This window comes from Panulirus ornatus, chromosome 37, assembly GCF_036320965.1.
Source record: "Panulirus ornatus isolate Po-2019 chromosome 37, ASM3632096v1, whole genome shotgun sequence".
NCBI lineage: Eukaryota > Metazoa > Arthropoda > Malacostraca > Decapoda > Palinuridae > Panulirus > Panulirus ornatus.
In genome coordinates, this window is record NC_092260.1 from 30459295 (window position 1) to 30479573 (window position 20279).

At 43.6% G+C, this 20279-nt stretch overlaps 1 protein-coding gene across 1 annotated transcript in view; it reads right to left on the reverse strand.

The window, feature by feature from the left end:
* Window positions 1-5864, reverse strand: part of dachs (unconventional myosin-IXb-like dachs) — a 167333-nt gene extending 161469 nt beyond the window's left edge. Inside the window, exon 1 of the mRNA XM_071684210.1 lies at window positions 5196-5864. Within this exon, the coding sequence (XP_071540311.1) occupies window positions 5196-5286 (91 nt within the window). The 5' untranslated portion in view covers window positions 5287-5864. The remainder of the gene's footprint in view (window positions 1-5195) is intronic.
* Between the last annotated feature and the right edge of the window lie 14415 nt (window positions 5865-20279).

Below are 20279 nucleotides of genomic sequence, written 5' to 3' on the forward strand. Positions count from 1 at the left end.
CACCCACACCTATTTTCAGTGTTGATAACAGAAAATATCTTTTCTACAATAAGCAAACAAAGTGGAAGAACAAGGTGTTATGAAATAAGAAAATAATTACAACGAACTAGGAGATTCGGGAGAGAGATGGTTATACGGTATAGGTATGAAGGAGGTGAGTTGTGGCGGTGGACGTCACTGTTCTCGTACGCGGACGAAACTTGCTCAGGTAAGTTGGTGAAGATGAGTTGGCTGCTGAACTTTACTGGTGCACCTGTAGACTTAGCAGAGAATGGAATCATGGAAGCGGAAATGAGTCATAGGGTGGGGGAGGGGGTGAAGGTTCTGGAAGCGATGAAGAATGTATGGAAAGAGGGAACATTATCTTGGGGAGCAGAAATTGGTATGTTTAAAGGAATAGTAGTTCCAACAATATGATATGGTTGCGAGGCATGGGCTATAGATAGGGTTGTACGGAGGAGGGTGAATGTGTTGGAAATTAAATATTTGAGGACAGTATGCGATGAGAAGTGGTTTGATTAAGTAATGAAAGGGTAAGAGAGATGTGTGGTAATAAAAAAGAGTGTGTTGAAATGGTTTGGACATATGGAGAGAATGAGCGAGGAAAAGTTGACAAAGAGGATAATGTGTCAAAAATGGAGGGAACAAGAAGCGGGAGACCAAATTGGAGCTGGAAGGATGGAATGAAAAAGATTTTGAGCGATCGGGGCCTGAACATACAGGAGGGCGAGAGGCGTGCAAGGAATAGAGTGAATTAGAATGATGTGGTATACCGGGGTCGACATGCTATCAATGGACTGAACCAGGGTATGCGAAACGCCTGGGGTAAACCATGGAAAGGTCTGTGAGGCCTGGATGTGGGTAAGGAGCTGTGGTTTTGGTGCATTACACATGACAGCTAGAGACTGAGTGTGAACGAATGTGGCCTTTGTTGTCTGTTTTTCTGACTCTACCTTACTGTTGCAGAGGGGCGGCAATGCTGTTTCCTCTGTGTGTGTGTGTGTGGGTGTGTGTGTGTGTGTGTGTGTGTGTGTGTGTGTGTGTGTGCGTTGGGGGGACGGTGGCCGCCGGGAATGGATGAAGGCAAGCAAGTATGAATATGTACATGTGTATATATGTCTATGTATGTGCATGTGTATGTGTATATGTTATGTATATGTGTGTATATGGACATGTTTGTACGTTTATGTATATATGTGTGTATATGTGTGTTTGGGTGGTTCTTTGTTTCCTGGCGCTACCTCAGTGACGCGGGAAACGGCGAAAAAAGTATAAAATATATATATATATATATATATATATATATATATATATATATATATATATATATATACAATGAGAGAGGACGTGGTGCATATATACAAAGTTAAGAGACAGGGCAACACGAATGTAAAACTCTCTCCCCGTAACATACAAATAGTAATCACAGAGGCAGACTAACCGGGTACGCAGAGCCGGTTCCTCTCTTCTATCGTTGTGTAGCCAACACGTTGATGGTTCTTATATGCATAACTCACAACATGAAGCTCTGCCAAACTCATGAAACATTCTGGCTGCGAGATAGGTCTTCCATTACGATATCTTGATGAGCATCTCCCAGGATACTGACTGTAGAACCGTCCGAGGAGTATCTCAAAATTTTCTGATACCACTACAACATCCGGAGGAATAGTGCATTATCCGTAGCTCTGGTAAACCTGGTACTGATGCCTGAACCGCATAAGGGTATCTTACCCTCTGGCTGGAGCTCGTGTGATGGTGCTTGCCTCCCCGGCTGCTGCTGCTATAGATATAGATACACTCGTTTTTGAAGGACTCTAAGATGTTCAGATCTAATGAATGGCGAAGTATTCAACATGATGGGCACATTAGCTCTAAGGATATAAATTCTGGTCTACTGAACTCTGGAAGATATAGAAATCCACTCATGGGCGAAGGATATGTGCTAATCAACCCCAGAGTGAGCGATCCTGGAAGGACACCTGTAGCAGGAGTAACGCAGTAAGATGGAAGAGGAGCTCTGACGTGTGGATATACCTCACTGTTACGTGAGTTTACGTGAGAAAGACAGACAACAGGAGGCCTGATTGGCCTACAAATGGGTTGTCTGAAAAAAAGAAAAAATAAGATATAACCTGACAAAAAAGAAAAAAATTCCTCTCAGTAGTTTTTCAAGCTATCACAGACTCCGCGCTGCTGCACATTAGCATTCTAGTGTCGCCGTTACCGCTGTCGCTTATACGTTTATTTCTGGCGTTTTTCTGAGTATATATAAATTTATAGAATATTTGTCCAAACTACTTTTGAAGGTCACTACGTCTGATAGTAACTTATTTCAGTGCTCAACATACCTATAGCAAAAGAAGCTTTTTCCCACGTCCGTACTACATCTTTTAGCCTTGAGTTTTATTCCATTTGTCCTGGTAACCGCATTTTCTTGTGTTTCGAAAAGATGCTCGTGGTTTACTTTATCTAATATGTTCAGAATTTTCAACATTTGGATTAAGTCGCCGCGAAGTCTACGTTTTTTGAGGGGGAAGAGATCCAATCGTTTTAGTGCTAACTCTCTCAGTATGCCAGATTTCTAAGGGATGAGATCAATTTTGTCGTGCGTCTTTGTATATGCTCTAATTTTTCCTTGTCTTTTTAATCGTTTGGGGACCAAAACTGGACTGCATATTCTAGGTGTGGTCTTAGTAGAGAACTATAAAGTGTGAGATTGTTTCTGGTGTCTTGTAATCTATGTTCCTGGCTATGAAAGCTAACATTTGGTTGCCTTTTTTACCTGCTGCTTGACACTGTTTAGTGTATTCTAAATTGATGCTAATGACAATTACAAGGTTCTATTCTCAATTACTTTAGTTGGAGAGTTTCCGAATAGTTTGTAATTGTACCGTATATTCTTGTCTCCAAAGAGGATAGCTTTACACTTGTCTACATCAAACTTCATTTGCCATCAGTCTGACCACTCTGCTAGTAAGTTAAGATCTCTGGATTATTTCGCAGTCCAACCTCTCTACAGCTCTACCTCCTACTTTAGTATCGTCAGCTAATTTGAAGATCTTAGATATGAGACCGAGTTCTAGGTCATTAATTCATATTATGAAAAGAATTGGGCCAAGGACTGACCCCTGTGGCACACCACTCAATACGTCTAGTCAATCTGAGGCTTCACCATTTAATACTGCACGCTGCTTTCTTCCGTTAAACCAGTCTCTGAGCCATGTATAGAGTTCTTCACTAATACCGTGTGCTTTGAGTTTATGTAATTCTCTCGTGAGGTACTTTAGGCGAAAAGATCAGGAAAATTGAAATAAAAAAAAGTTACCAATGAAGCAAAAGTGACTCAAAAAAATAAAAAGAAAGTTATATCAGTGTCAAAAGTCTCTTGTTACCCACAAGAAACTTGGATTGAGGTGTTTGATCTCGTTTATGTCTATCACTCAATTGTGGAAGAAAACAACGTCTGCTGACCGTGACATACCTCTCTCACTGTGTAAGGTGAACGAGTTAAAAGTCGCAAGATAACGTGAACCAGCAAAGAACACTTGTCCGAGGTGAAAACCTGGGTCAAGCGTAATCTATCAACGTAATGTTTGTAACTGCAAACTACTCTGAAGCGAAATCAAAACTGGAGTTTCTGTCTGAACGGAACACAACAGTTCAACGTCACACACCATCAACCAGACATGCAAGTACCGTACATGCAGGCTGGGCCCTGGTCATTTGCGTCTCTCAACAAGTTATTGTGCGGAACGGTACGAGCAGCCTTACAGCTCTGTGACCTATACCAAAGTAAGTCCAGCTGAATTGTACAAGCAGCGTCTCAAACCAGTAGTGTACAGATAAGCTTGTGGTTGCCACATGACCGATGTATATCCCAAGCACACATTCCTATTTTCATTACATGAGATAATAACCACAAAAACATAATATGGAAGCAAATACAAACGCAAGTAATTCACGAATAAGCCAATATTATGGAAACTTCAACTCTCCAGTAGAAAGTAATCATTGGTAATTATCATACTGTTCAAGAGATTTCAATGCTGACATAAAAACAATCATTATGTAAAAGTTATGAACAAATATAAACCACATTAAATCCTATCAAATCGCATCCCCTAACAAGGCACATCCTGTAATCTGATTCTGAAACTCTGTAAGGCTGATATAAAACAATCTCTCTCGACCGTGTCCGTCTGACATATCTTTAATCCCTTATTTGTTATCGCAGAGAATGATCCTGGTTTTGAATAATCTTTTCTTTTTCAGTTTGATTATGATATCTTACGATAGAATTCATCCGCTAGTATTCATGCAAAGTGGGATATCAATTTTGGATCTCTAACTGTTTATGATACTGTTGGAATACCCGAATTCCACAATCCCTAATTATCTACTGCTGCGAGCGGCTCTACTTCACCTTCGATAACAGGAGACTTTTGGCCCAGCAGGTCTCAATGGAACACTTCCGCAGCCTGCGGAAGAGTTGCCTGAAGGAGCCTGGCAGGTTTATTAGGTCACTAATGCTAGATGTGTGACAGACTGTCCGTCACTGTGAGTGACGAGAAAATACTACTCAAGGTCGATCATGAAATATATTCGGTTTTTGTGATGGAAAGTTTGTTCTTGGAAGTCCACACAAATTTGAGCAGTGAAAACAGAGGGAAACATGTTACGCTGGAAGAAGTGTAAACGTGGAAATTTCTGGGCAGATATTCCCACGATTGTGATGTAAGAGAAAGGTCTGTCTATCTGCGCCACAAACAGACGAGTCTGTGATGTCTCGTTTTCCACGTGATGTAAGTAAAGAGTCTGAGGTTCACGCCTACGTACAGGACAACGACCGTACAGAAAGAAATGATTGAAGCTGATCTTGTGTTGAATAAGTGTTGCATGTGTAATAGTACCCTCAAAATAAACAACAGTGAACCTGGGAAAGAAACAGAAAATGAACAAAGATTCGTTATCAAAAAATATTGGAAGGCAAAAGGGCAGATAGCCAGAAGCCGGCTACTGGGCTTACGGTAGTTTCAGGAGTTCCTAATAAGTGGTTGTCAATCATGTGGCTCGTGAAGAACTCCGCCTCACTAGCCAGTGTGTACAGTACCTAGCGGGTCCTCTTATGGCAGCAAGCATTTGCCAGGCTCAAGCTAACGTAAACATGCACTAATACAAACATTACAGCTCACCTTGAAGTTTCTTTTCCGTTTCCCAGAATTTTTGGAGCTCCGTAAAGTACTTATCGAGAATGAAGACTTTTGAGAGCCCTAGAGTTGCCATCCTAACGGGCGGTGTCGGGTCGGCTGCCCCAGCGGAGCGTGTGGCAGCCACCTTGGATCATAGGGCAGCTCGGGATAGGGTTCCTCGCACATGGGTTGAGACTGAGGCTTGGGTCCGTGGTGCGCCCAGGCCGCTGAGCTGGCCAGACGGGGCTCCAGTAGCTATTTGTCAGTGAGCTGGTTATGCCCACCACTACCGACTGGCCGCTGGGCCACTCATCTCGCCAGGACACTTGCCGCACACGCAATGTCGGCCGCCACTCGTCTGCAGTTTGGTCCACCCGGTACACCAAATGGCACACTCGACTGTCAACTTTAACACTGTTGACACGAAAGCACAACCTCACCTCTGGATACACAACTACAGTTACATATGGCACGAAATGGACATTATAATTCAAAATCTTTCCTCAGCCATAACTTCCTCCCGATACTCCTACATCTCTACACGCAACCACCGCCAGACACTACTTCGGTCTAGAGTACGAACAGGACACTAGGAATTTCCTGAATCCTCGCGAGTGTGGACGACTCTGCGCCTCTCCATCTTGATCACTGTTCACCTCACCACTAAGCCAGGTGAGCAACAGCCTGCCCGCCGCCGTACCTGAACACAGAGGGCAGCACCGCGCCGGTCACGTGGTCTGGCAGCCGTCCGTTCATTGGCTCAATGCGACTACATCCACTCTTCAGATATTTCGGTAAACACGAACATTCGCGTGATACCTTCTTATCAAAATTACTTGTTTGTAGGATCGGATTATGCATTTTTACTTACACCTAAGGCGGACTCTTGTTAAGATTTTCCCCCGTCAAGTCCTGGTCTAATTTCCATATAATCAGCGTTTGGCAACTTGACAGTAGGTACCCTCCCGTAGAGATGACGGTGGGAGGAATGGGCGCCGCATACAGAATAACACGGCCAGGCTACCATCCCTGAGGGGTATCTGACCACCCCTGTGTCCCGCTCCCTACATTCTTGGCTTCCTGAACACGCGACGCCGACGGCCCTGCCCACACACGCCCACCCCATCCCTGCCTCCGCATTCAACCAAAATCCCAACACATCGCATTTGAAGGAGAGTAGACCATGGTTGTACCCTTGCCATGTTGTCATCTCATGGTGACGCGAACGCCAGGGTAGTCCGACCTTAGTGACGGGGGAACAGAGGGCGGGGTACCCCGTGCCCCGCCGCCCGGCTCCCATGACACATTCTGGAGTAGAGGGGTTACGGTGCCGACCCTTCCTAACCCCTGCCGGGCCACCTTCAACCATACCCACTGCCCTCACCCTTGCCCCTTGTCCTTACCCCCGCCTGTTGCCCTCACCCTTGCCCTTTGCCCTCAACTTCGCCCGTTGCCTTCACCCCCGACTGTTGCCCTTACCTTTGCCAGTTACCCTCACCCCTGGTCGTTGTCCTCACCCTTGCCTGTTACCCTTACCCCCGCCCACTGCCATCACTCCCGCCCACTGCCCTCACCTGTGCATTTCCTCGTCCACTATTGCTATTATATTCTACCATACTGCCATTATCAACAAACTTCATTAACATCATTAGTCAACCACAATTTCCCTGCTTCACAACCAGACTCATGATGTCACAGTACAGACACCACGCTACTAATTTACTACCTCAAGTTTTACTCACTTCAGTCTCCCTAATAGTTCACTAACATTTCAACATGCCACAGCTACACCACATCATCAGCACTACACTTTTGTCATCACAGTATAACCACACCATCGTCTTAACATCATCATGCGATGATTTCATTACAATCATCACAGTATCCCATCATGCTGTTAACACACTCATCATCCATCATGCAAAACGATAATCGCATTATCATTACAGTTTTACACAGTCATATCATCACTTTGTCGTACCATGACAACATGAATATGATTTTTTGGTCATCACATCACCATACCCACACCACAATCCTGTCATCACATCACCACACCCACACCACAATCCTGTCATCACATCACCACACCCACACCACAATCCTGGCATCACATCACCACACCCACACCACAATCCTGTCATCACATCACCACACCCACACCACAATCCTGTCATCACCCCATGTCACCCGCGTCATCATTGTGTCATCACCTAACATCAACCACGTCACCCCTCTCGTCTTCACCTCACCACAGCCGCGTCGCCAACCACCATCCAGCCACATGTGAGGGCATTACAAGCAGGTCAGACATTCGTCACACTCAGTCTAATTACAGGCGGCAGAGAAGCCAATACAGCCGGTACAAGTGCCCGCTACAGTGGACTAGTGGTCGGGTCAGGCTCTGACGGTGTCCCGCCACTTCTCCCTGGCTAGATTTGTCTACAAGGAGGGAGAAGTATAGAAAAAACATTGCATTATTGATGTTGTGCTCAGGTATTTTTGGTGGATACCCCGCATTTCTTACCATAAACGTAGTGAGGATATTGAGCCTGGAGAGTGGAGGACCAGGGAAAGGGTGAAAGATAACTGAGTAGTGTAGTCGTGTGGCAGGTGACGTGGTCGTGCGGCTAACTGGTCTACATGCTGACTGAGTGGTACACTTATGTGCTATGTATGCTAAAGTAAAACACATGGTGGGAGGTGGGGAAGCGTTGGATGAGACGGATGGCTTGCCGGAGTGAGTGGTTGATTGTTGCTCTGCCGAGGGGAGAGGTTGGTCATTGATTTACCAGGGTAAGTAGTTGATGAAACACTTGGGTTGTGTGCTATTGCGGCAGGATATATATATATATATATATATATATATATATATATATATATATATATATATATATATATATATATATATATATATATATATATATATATATATATATATATATATATATAAATTAGTATTCATTATAAAAAATTGTTTAAAAAGACAAGAATGATATTCTAAATAAACATGAAACTAGCACATATTCAAGCATACATAATCATGAAAACAGTGAGTCAGGCATGTAGGTTCCATTCATGGCAGACGGACAGTCAACTTGATGCCTCACAAGACAATCCCCAGCTATTAGAATCACTAACTACGGTACATAGATGTTACCATCCAAGGTAAACTGTTATGTACCTTGATATTACTAACCAAAGAAAACTGTTAGATGGAAAGATGTTACTAACCAAGGTAAACTGATTGAGAGACATGTTACCAACCAATGCGAATTTTGTTAGATATAGGCAGATGCTACTAACCAAAGGAAATAATGAAAGATACGAGGCCGCCTTAGGAAACATGCTACTAATGTCCTCCTAACACGTGTGCAGTGGACAAAGATAAGATCCTTCCAGAGGAGAGACACTTGTTTCTGTGACACAGGAAGATCATCAGATGAACGTCATATTCTTCGGATGAGAACAGTATTTCGCACCCAATGTAATATGGCAGAAATAAACTAACTCACCACGGTGGATCCGTGGCCAACGACAGTACAGTGAAAAAAGCTCAGACAAACGTAGACTTTGATAACGGATGTATCTACCGTAAACAAAACTGATTGATGACAGATGAGCCACGGGAAGATCTGCTTCACAAGAACCCCCCAAAAGTTAGAACATACCACGCAGCTGATTGAAGCTTGACACGTTTCACATAGTATAAACCCTGCAGGAGGTTAGCGTCTTACGTCTTAGGTTTCTCAGGAATTAACTAGCTCGACGAAGCTGTGATATATCATTTTCTTAATGTGTTATTTGGACGCTAAAATTGTAACCTTTATTATTACAACATATGTACATAATGTATCCCATAAGCACGTGTTTGAATACTACATTCATTTTATACGTAAACAAAAAAGGAACTCATTTACTACTGCCCCGATATGACACATACGGTACACTGGCAGATGATCCTGGATCGCATATCGCTGAATCATAGAATCAGTACCATCTCGCACGACAATAATTCATAAAGCAATAACTGTCACAATACTAACTCACACAACTAAACTAACTCAACGAATCCTACAAAGCGGTCCGCATAGATGATTAAGGGAATAATACATTCCATACCACATTTACGCAAGACTGCCTCACAAAACTGCTTCACACAGCGCTTCACAAGACTACCTCACACACCACTGTTTCATATAGCGCTTCACAAGAGTGCCTCAGACAACACTGCTTCACACAACAATTCGCAAGATGCCTCGCACAACACTACTTCACACAGAGCATCATAAGAATGCCACACACGACCGAAGCTTCACGCAGCGCTTTACAAACTGCCTCAAAAAACGCTCCATCGCACAGCTTCACATGACTACCTCACAGAACATAAGAGAGCACGAGAGCGGCAGAGTGCATCATTTGCCCTCATACAGGATGCTAGTCAGAGCGGCGGGTCATGTGAGAGTGTGTGGAGATGAGGGCCGGGCTTTGGAGACGACCAGGGATGATGAGACATGTGACCAGCATCCATCTCCCGGCGACGTCCACAACATGCCACGGGTGTTGTGTCAAGACGTATGTGCAGAATCTTTGCTCTCTTATCGTTCGTGATAATCAAAAACGTTAGCAAAAACAGCAAAACCTATGAGAATTTATTTTTCATCTTTTTAAGAATTTCTGATCCTCTTGATTACTTAATAACTCAAAGACACGCGAAAAGCAAACAGTTCCTTACTCTATGAGAGTCGAGTTTGCCCCATGAATACATTTGAATACATCCGTATCGGTCATTGTGACATGTGTTGAGTGATGCCATCCATCTTAGTGCACAGTACATGAGCGACAAGCTTTCTCAAGTCAGAAGAAAGCCTCTCCTGCCTGGATATTGACCATCCTAATGAAGCCGGGGAGGTATTTGACATATAACTGGGCTACAGTCTGAGGAGGACAAGACGTGGCAGGGACAGACGACTAAGTCTACGGTAGACCATTTATGTAAAGAGGAGAAAGACTTGCGCAGGAAAAGTCTGCAGAGACAGGGAACTGGCCGTAGAAGGAGACTTACTAACACTGGTCAAACACTGATTACGAAACACGGCTAATCCATGCCTGGAGGTAAGAGGAGTTTGAACTAAGTAGGCGACTAAAATAGATGATCACAATAACCAACTAAACCAAAAACCGCGACACACACACACACACACACACACACACACACACACACACACACACACACACGCACACAGCTTCATACTTGGATTACGCCTGATTAGACCAACCATTTTCACAAAAGAGAGACTACTTCCAATAAATTTGATTGTGAAAGAGACACACAAATCAGATACCTTTGCCAGTGAATTATGTCGGGGCTGCGATCGCCTCATTGTAAACACTGGGCCACATCCTCCCTGACCACTAGAGTTGTGACCCAAGCTGACCACAAGAACTCCATAGTAATTTCCTCGAGGGTGATGGGGGGGGGGGGGGGTCGATCGCCTGACCGACCTCCTTCACCACACCACCAGTGCTCGTACAGACACAAGAATAGTTCTATACTCACTACTGTTAGCGTTCCCATCTGCCACAAAAAGGTCATGGGTTCGAATCCTGGCTGTTGGAGGGTATTATGTGATTACACACACACACACACACACACACACACACATATATATATATATATATATATATATATATATATATATATTTTTTTTTTTTTTTTTTTTGCTTTGTCGCTGTCTCCCGCGTTTGCGAGGTAGCGCAAGGAAACAGACGAAAGAAATGGCCCAACCCACCCCCATACACATGTATATACATACGTCCACACACGCAAATATACATACCTACACAGCTTTCCATGGTATACCCCAGACGCTTCACATGCCCTGATTCAATCCACTGACAGCACGTCAACCCCGGTATACCACATCGATCCAATTCACTCTATTCCTTGCCCTCCTTTCACCCTCCTGCATATATATATATATATATATATATATATATATATATATATATATATATATATATATATATATATATATATATATATATATATATATATGTATATATATATATATATATATATTCTTTTCTTTCATATTATTCGCCATTTCCCGCGTTAGCGAGGTAGCGTTAAGAACAGAGGACTGGGCCTTTGAGGGAATATCCTCACCTGGCCCCCTTCTCCGTTCTTTCTTTTGGAAAATTGAAAAAAAAAACGAGATGGGAGGATTTCCAGCCCCCCGCTCCCTTCCCTTTTAGTCGCCTTCTACGACACGCAGGGAATATATTCAATTTTTTTTTCTTTTCATACATATTCACCATTTCCCGCATTAGCAAGGTAGAGTTAAGAACAGAGGACTGAGCTTTAGAGGGAATATCCCCACTTGACCCCCTTTTCTGTTCCTTCTTTTAGAAAATTAAAAACGGGAGGGGAGGATTTCCACCCCCCCAGCTCCCTCCCCTTTTATTGGCCTTCTACGAAACGCAGGGAATACGTGGTAAGTGTTCTTTCTCCCCTGTCCCCAGGGATATCATGTATATATATATATATATATATATATATATATATATATATATATATATATATATATATATATATATATATATATATATATATATAAAATCTGTGTGTGTGTGTGTGTGTGTGTGTGTGTGTGTGTGTGTGTGTGTGTGTGTGTGTGTGTGATAGCCTGGGTAATTAGCTTAATACAATTGTGCGAACATATCTTTACGCAGAAGTTACGATTTAAGATAAAGTTTCAATGGATACTCGTCAAGTGTTGTCATCTCCAGCAACAAAATTCGTCATATGAACGAGCCTAGACGACGTATGTCACCCCTTCTCAGGGTCCAGCATAACTTCCTCCCAGTAGATCATTACTGACACGAACTGCAGAACCTGTTGAGAGGCTCAACATGGAGCTCGTGCCCTTACAGGAAGTTTCCCTAATGATGTAACGTGTAAGAGCTAAAAGAAAAAAAGATTGTAAACCATCTGAGTTCGTAATGGCGATGAGTGTCAACTAGTTGGCGAAAGTAAGGTGCCTGTCTGTACAAGTCACTGAAGAAAGAAATATTACTTCAGTTAGAATTGTCAAAATATCTTTTCTTCTTCTAAAGATGTTGACAATATTACTTACAGTGGACGACATACAGCACAAAGTAATGACCATCTAGTTGTCCTGATTTCTTAATTTCATATAGACAGTTAGGCTACTGAAACACTGAAAGGTAAGAAAGAGCCTTATGTGTATAGAACTGCAACAGCACACATTGAAGACAATGACACACACTGAAAATAGAAGTGACAATAATTCAGGAACATGTTTATGCTCTCAGGATGGACTTCATCATCAGGAATGACAAGCCGTAGTGGGCATCGCAACAGACAATAGACGTGTGTGTGTGTTGGAGCCTGGGCTACACGTGTCCCTGTCACCAGTGCCCATAAGCCCACTCACTCCACCCGTGGATGCCGCCTCATCTCAGTGAGGCCGCCTCTCCTCGGGACAGGGGTGCCATCTCATCTTTAGGTACTCCTTAACAAGCGGCACAACTTTGCACACAGGCGTTGTCTCACCCAGAGGTGAGTCTTCAACCAAGAATTCAACCTCACCAAGGAGTGCCATCTCATCCACAAACACCTTCATCCAGGGATGCCTCGTCAGCCAAGGAGACCAACTTACCCAAGATAATCTCTTCAACTGAGGATAGCAAACCACGAATAGATATTTTACTTTTGTATACTGCCTTAAAAGCATCGCCTCATTTGAGGACACCCCCCTTATCTAAAGGGTGCTACCTCACCCAGGGGCACCACCACGTCCGCATGGTCCGCCTCACCTAGGTGGTCCCTATCACCCAGGATACGTCGTGCCCGTAGGCGACACTTCACTTTGAGGCGCCATCGTTCCAACCGCATCTATTCTCATATGTTCTATCATTGTTTCTCACCCGGAATCGTACACGGCTGCCACCCCTCAGTGACACTCTTCCAGTTAATTATCAACATAAACATAATGAACCATGATATACAGAAAAATCTTAAGTTTAGGCACTTTTCACTTGCCATCATTTACGCTCTGCTGCTCTACTCTCAACCACTAGGGACATCACTAACCTGAGTGCATGACTCTCACTTCTTAATAGTATGTGAATTTTCATGCAGGGACGCTAGAGCTAATAAAGATGCAAGATTTATCGGCAGGGGACGGTGGTGGCCGTTGTAGATGTGAAGAGGCAAGGAGCCCAGCGGCCACCATACAGAGTGGGGCCGCTCAGCATGATAATGGTGGGACCAAGGGCCGGGGGCGCCACACAACACACCCACCGAGTACCTGCCTATACGGAAAGGTATTGTATCCTTAGATCACACCGCTCCTCCTTCTAAATAGAAAGACAAGACCTTAGATCACCCCGACTGTTCGTGAACGTTCAGATCACACCGCCTATATGTAAACTCCCAGATGTGCCCCGCCAGGAGGGAGCCTCAGACCGTACCATGAATATTAAGAAGGGTCTCCCATCGCACCGCTACCGCTCCTAATAGGTAAACTTTCTTATCCCACGGCCAACGTTCCTGAGTGAAAACGTATAAATGTTACTCTTCTCAGCGTTACTTTTGTCAAGGAGGAGCTACGGATGCTCCTGGTATTGTGAAAACCCCAGCAGACGCAGTAGCGGCCTGAGAGCTTTTGCTCTAGCCCTGATTCCCCATAGCAAGGACCTGCGGCCGGAGAACTCTGGCCCCGCTGCTGGCATATAAGGACAAGCTATGACCTCCCTAGTCACCCTCTTTCTAGGTGCCTCAACATTAGGTGAACCTGAGGCGGTGTAGCGTTCCTGTTAGGTGACCCTCCTGTTAAGTGATCCTACTGGAGGATAAGGATCAGGTTGCAGGACCACCAAAGGCGTTTCTGAGATGTTTAGAGAAATAGCGGAGGCATCAGGTGAGACAACAGTGGAGGTATCTGGTGAGACAATGAGGATGACGCGTTAGCTTGTAAACACTAAACCATAACAACAACTGGAAAGAAATGAGATCGCAATTGATGCTTATGTCCTAATCTAGCAACATGACAGGCAACTCATTTGCAAAATAATCTGAGCATGAATTAAGTTCACGGTATGTCGGTATGTAGGAATTGCTGGCCGATATGCTGTCGTAACACTACATCTGGAACCGGAGTTTACAGCAGAGTCTATAGCATTATCTAGAGTGCTTGCTGGAAAATACAGTGGGGTGTTACTTTACAGGAGAAGCTGCACTGTGACCTTCAGTAATGTTATGTAGGGTGTTTACTAAAGACTGTAATCAAGTGCTATACTGCTAATCTTGTACTGTCACCTGGGTATATAGCAGAGTCTGTACATGCTTTAGAATGCAGAGTGAGGCCAGTGTAGTACGATACAGCATGCACGAAAAATATTGAAGGTATACAGGGTATAGAATTATATGAAATGTGCAAAAGAGCCTCTCATCTGCTGGTGATTGCACAAAAGGTCCCAAAGATGGACAGAAGCGTGCCTTTTTACCTGCAGTGTAAGCCGGAGTTAAGAAAACAAGCTTACTCAGCAAGGATTTGTGTAAAATAGACCCCAATTTATACTGAAGAGTGACGAATGAAATGTGTAGTGTGACGGAAACGGTAAAGTTGTATTTGTCACAAATAAATGTGAGAAAGAACATACTGTAATGTGAGAGAACGAGGGAACATGCTGTAGTGTGAAGGCGGAACTTAACATGAGGGAACATACTGTAATATGAAGGCACGAGGTACTATAGTGTGGTGTGAAGGAGAGAACAAAGACATTAGACGGAGGAAGATGCAGGACGGAGACCTCTCCACCAGGCTCGGTAGTAGAGCAAATATTTCAACAGGGCTGCACCTCCTTATAAGGGACCGAGGCATGCGTGATGTCCGCTGACTTCTCCAGCTCTCAATATACATCGCTGAAGCTGTATACATCCGGCCGTCTTGTAGAATAAAGGGGTATCTCGGGTCCATCAGGGAGTCATCCAAGCTGATTGTGGGTCAGTGTCTCGGTGGTCATGCTGTACATATATAGTCTCCGTGTCATGAAAAGTGAACACAAATCAATTGCTCCAGGTCCCAACCTCAGACTCTTTAATGGCGTCCCCAGCCACCAGTGTACACAGGTTTCTCTATTATACAAGAAGATATTGTACTTATGAAAGTAAACTCTAACAATATAAACGAAATCCTCCTGCCTACAGCACATATAACAGCGCTCTCTCATAACCGTTGCGTTTGTCTCACAACGTTATCTACTGCTTATCTATATATCAATCAAAATTATTTCATCATATATCCGGCTGACATTTCTTACAAATAAAAAGATATTAAACATGCATACGGTCCACATATATATATATATATATATATATATATATATATATATATATATATATATATATATATATATATATATATATATATATTTTCATACATGTTCACCATTCCCGCATCAGTGAGGTAACGCTAAGAACAGAGGACTGAGCCTTAGAGGGAATATCCTCACTTGACCCTCTTCTCTGTTCATTCTTTTGGAAAACTGGAGGATTTCCAACTCCCTCCCCTTTTAGCGACCTTCCACGACACGCAAGGAATTCGTGGGAAGTCTTCTTTCTCCCCTATCCCCAGGGATTTTATATAAATATATATATATATATATATATATATATATATATATATATATATATATATATATATATATATATATATATATATATATATATATATATATATATGGGTGATTATTGGTGCATATGCACCTGGGCATGAGAAGAAAGATCATGAGAGGCAAGTGTTTTGGGAGCAGCTGAATGAGTGTGTTAGTGGTTTCGATGCACAAGACCGGGTTATAGTGATGGGTGATTTGAATGCAAAGGTGAGTAATGTGGCAGTTGAGGAAATAATTGGTATACATGGGGTGTTCAGTGTTGGAAATGGTGAAGAGCTTGTAGATTTATGTGCTGAAAAAGGACTGGTGATTGGGAATACCTGGTTTAAAAAGCGAGATATACATAAGTATACGTATGTAAGTAGGAGAGATGGCCAGAGACCGTTATTGGATTACGTGTTAATTGACAGGCGCGCGAAAGAGAGACTTTTGGATGTTAATGTGCTGAGAGGTGCAACTAGAGGGATGTCTGATCATTATCTTGTGGAGGCGAGGGTGAAGATTTGCATGGGTTTTCAGAAAAAAAGAGAGCATGTTGGGGTGAAGGGGGTGGTGAGAGTAAGTAAGCTTGGGAAGGAGACTTGTGTGAGGAAGTACCAGGAGAGACTGAGTATAGAATGGAAAAAGGTGAGAACAAAGGAGGTAAGGGGAGTGGGGGAGGAATGGGATGTATTTAGGGAGCAGTGATGGCTTGCGCAAAAGATGCTTGTGGCATGAGAAGCGTGGGAAGTGGGTTGATTAGAAAGGGTAGTGAGTGGTGGGATGAAGAAGCAAGATTATTAGTGAAAGAGAAGAGAGAGGCATTTGGACGATTTTTGCAGGGAAAAAATGCAAATGAGTGGGAGATGTATAAAAGAAAGAGACAGGAGGTCAAGAGAAAGGTGCAAGAGGTGAAAAAGAGAGCAAATGAGAGTTGGAGTGAGAGAGTATCATCAAATTTTAGGGAGAATAAAAAGATGTTCTGGAAGGAGGTAAATAAAGTGCGTAAGACAAGGGAGCAAATGGGAACTTCAGCGAATGGGGCTAATGGGGAGGTGATAACAAGTAGTGGTGATGTGAGAAGGAGATGGAGTGAGTATTTTGAAGGTTTGTTGAATGTGTTTGATGATAGAGTGGCAGATATAGGGTGTTTTGGTCGAGGTGGTGTGCAAAGTGAGAGGGTTAGGGAAAATGATTTGGTAAACAGAGAAGAGGTAGTAAAAGCTTTGCGGAAGATGAAAGCCGGCAAGGCAGCAGGTTTGGATGGTATTGCAGTGGAATCTATAAAAAAAGGGGGGTGACTGTATTGTTGACTGGTTGGTAAGGTTATTTAATGTATGTACGATTCATGGTGAGGTGCCTGAGGATTGGCGGAATGCGTGCATAGTGCCATTGTATAAAGGCAAAGGGGATAAGGGTGAGTGCTCAAATTACAGAGGTATAAGTTTGTTGAGTATTCCTGGTAAATTATATGGGAGGGTATTGATTGAGAGGGTGAAGGCATGTACAGAGCATCAGATTGGGGAAGAGCAGTGTGGTTTCAAAAGTGGTAGAGGATGTGTGGATCAGGTGTTTGCTTTGAAGAATGTATGTGAGAAATACTTAGAAAAGCAAATGGATTTGTATGTAGCATTTATGGATCTGGAGAAGGCATATGATAGAGTTGATAGAGATGTTCTGTGGAAGTTACTAAGAATATATGGTGTGGGAGGCAAGTTGTTAGAAGCAGTGAAAAGTTTTTCATCAAGGATGTAAGGCATGTGTATGTGTAGGAAGAGAGGAAAGTGATTGGTTCTCAGTGAATGTAGGTTTGCGGCAGGGGTGTGTGATGTCTCCATGGTTGTTTAATTTGTTTATGGATGGGGTTGTTAGGGAGGTGAATGCAAGAGTTCTGGAAAGAGGGGCAAGTATGCAGTCTGTTGGGGATGAGAGAGCTTGGGAAGTGAGTCAGTTGTTGTTCGCTGATGATACAGCGCTGGTGGCTGATTCATGTGAGAAACTGCAGAAGCTGGTGACTGAGTTTGGTAAAGTGTGTGAAAGAAGAAAATTAAGAGTAAATGTGAATAAGAGCAAGGTTATTAGGTACAGTAGGGTTGAGGGACAAGTCAATTGGGAGGTAAGTTTGAATGGAGAAAAACTGGAGGAAGTAAAGTGTTTTAGATATCTGGGAGTGGATCTGGCAGCGGATGGAACCATGGAAGCGGAAGTGAATCATAGGGTGGGGGAGGGGGCGAAAATCCTGGGAGCCTCGAAGAATGTGTGGAAGTCGAGAACATTATCTCGGAAAGCAAAAATGGGTATGTTTGAGGGAATAGTGGTTCCAGCAATGTTGTATGGTTGCGAGGCGTGGGCTATGGATAGAGTTGTGCGGAGGAGGGTGGATGTGCTGGAAATGAGATGTTTGAGGACAATATGTAGTGTGAGGTGGTTTGATCGAGTAAGTAATGTAAGGGTAAGAAAGATGTGTGGAAATAAGAAGAGCGTGATTGAGAGAGCAGAAGAGGGTGTTTTGAAATGGTTTGGGCACATGGAGAGAATGAGCGAGGAAAGATTGACCAAGAGGATATATGTGTCGGAGGTGGAGGGAACGAGGAGAAGTGGGAGACCAAATTGGAGGTGGAAAGATGGAGTGAAAAAGATTTTGAGTGATCGGGGCCTGAACATGCAGGAGGGTGAAAGGCGTGCAAGGAATAGAGTGAATTGGATCGATGTGGCATACCGGGGTCGACGTGCTGTCAATGGATTGAATCAGGGCATGTGAAGCGTCTGGGGTAAACCATGGAAAGTTCTGTGGGGCCTGGATGTGGAAAGGGAGCTGTGGTGTCGGGCATTATTGCATGACAGCGAGAGACTGAGTGTGAACGAATGGGGCCTTTGTTGTCTTTTCCTAGCGCTACCTCGCACACATGAGGGGGGAGGGGGATGTTATTCCATGTGTGGCGAGGTGGCGATGGGAATGAATAAAGGCAGACAGTGTGAATTGTGTGCATGTGTATATATGTATATGTCTGTGTGTGTATATATATGTGTACATTGAAATGTATGGGCATGTATATTTGCGTGTGTGGACGTGTATGTATATACATGTGTATGGGGGTGGGTTGGGCCATTTCTTTCGTCTGTTTTCTTGCGCTACCTCACAAACGCGGGAGACAGCGACAAAGCAAAATAAAAAATAAATATAAATAATATATATGTATATATATATATATATATATATATATATATATATATATATATATATATATATATATATATGCTATATGCTCCCCTATACTTCTCCCCTATCCCTGGGGATAGGGGGATAGAGGTGAAAGAATACTTCCCACGTATTCCCGGCGTGTCGTAGAAGGCGACTAATAGGGGGGGGGGGGGGGGGGGGGGGGGGAGCGGGGGGATGGAAATCCTTCCCTTTCGTTTTTTTTTTAAATTTTCCAAAAGAAGGAACAGAGAAGGGGGCCACGTGAGGATATTCCCTCAAAGGCCCAGTCCTCTGTTCTTAACGCTACCTTGCTAACGCGGGAAATGGCGAATAGTTTTGAAAGAAAGAATATATTTCTTTTTTTTTGTCGCTGTCTCCCGCGTTTGCGAGGTAGCGAAAGGAAACAGACGAAAGAAATGGCCCAACCCACCACCATACACATGTATATACATACGTCCACACACGCAAATATGCATACCTACACAGCTTTCCATGGTTTACCCCAGACGCTTCACATGCCCTGATTCAATCCACTGACAGCACGTCAACCCCGGTATACCACATCGATCCAATTCACTCTATTCCTTGCCCTCCTTTCACCCTCATGCATGCTCAGGCCCCGATCACACAAAATCTTTTTCACTCCATCTTTCCACCTCCAATTTGGTCTCCCACTTCTCGTTCCCTCCACCTCCGACACATATATCCTCTTGGTCAATCTTTCCTCACTCATTCTCTCCATGTGCCCAAACCATTTCGAAATACCCTCTTCTGCTCTCTCAACCACGCTCTTTTTATTTCCACACATCTTCTTACCCTTACGTTACTTACTCGATCAAACCACCTCACACCACACATTGTCCTCAAACATCTCATTTCCAGCACATCCATCCTCCTGCGCACAACTCTATCCATAGCCCACGCCTCGCAACCATACAACATTGTTGGAACCACTATTCCTTCAAACATACCCATTTTTGCTTTCCGAGATAATGTTCTCGACTTCCACACATTCTTCAAGGCTCCCAGAATTTTCGCCCCCTCCCCCACCCTATGATCTACTTCCGCGTCCATGGTTCCATCCGCTGCCAGATCCACTCCCAGATACCTAAAACACTTTACTTCCTCCAGTTTTTCTCCATTCAAACTTACCTCCCAATTGACTTGACCCTCAACCCTACTGTACCTAATAACCTTGCTCT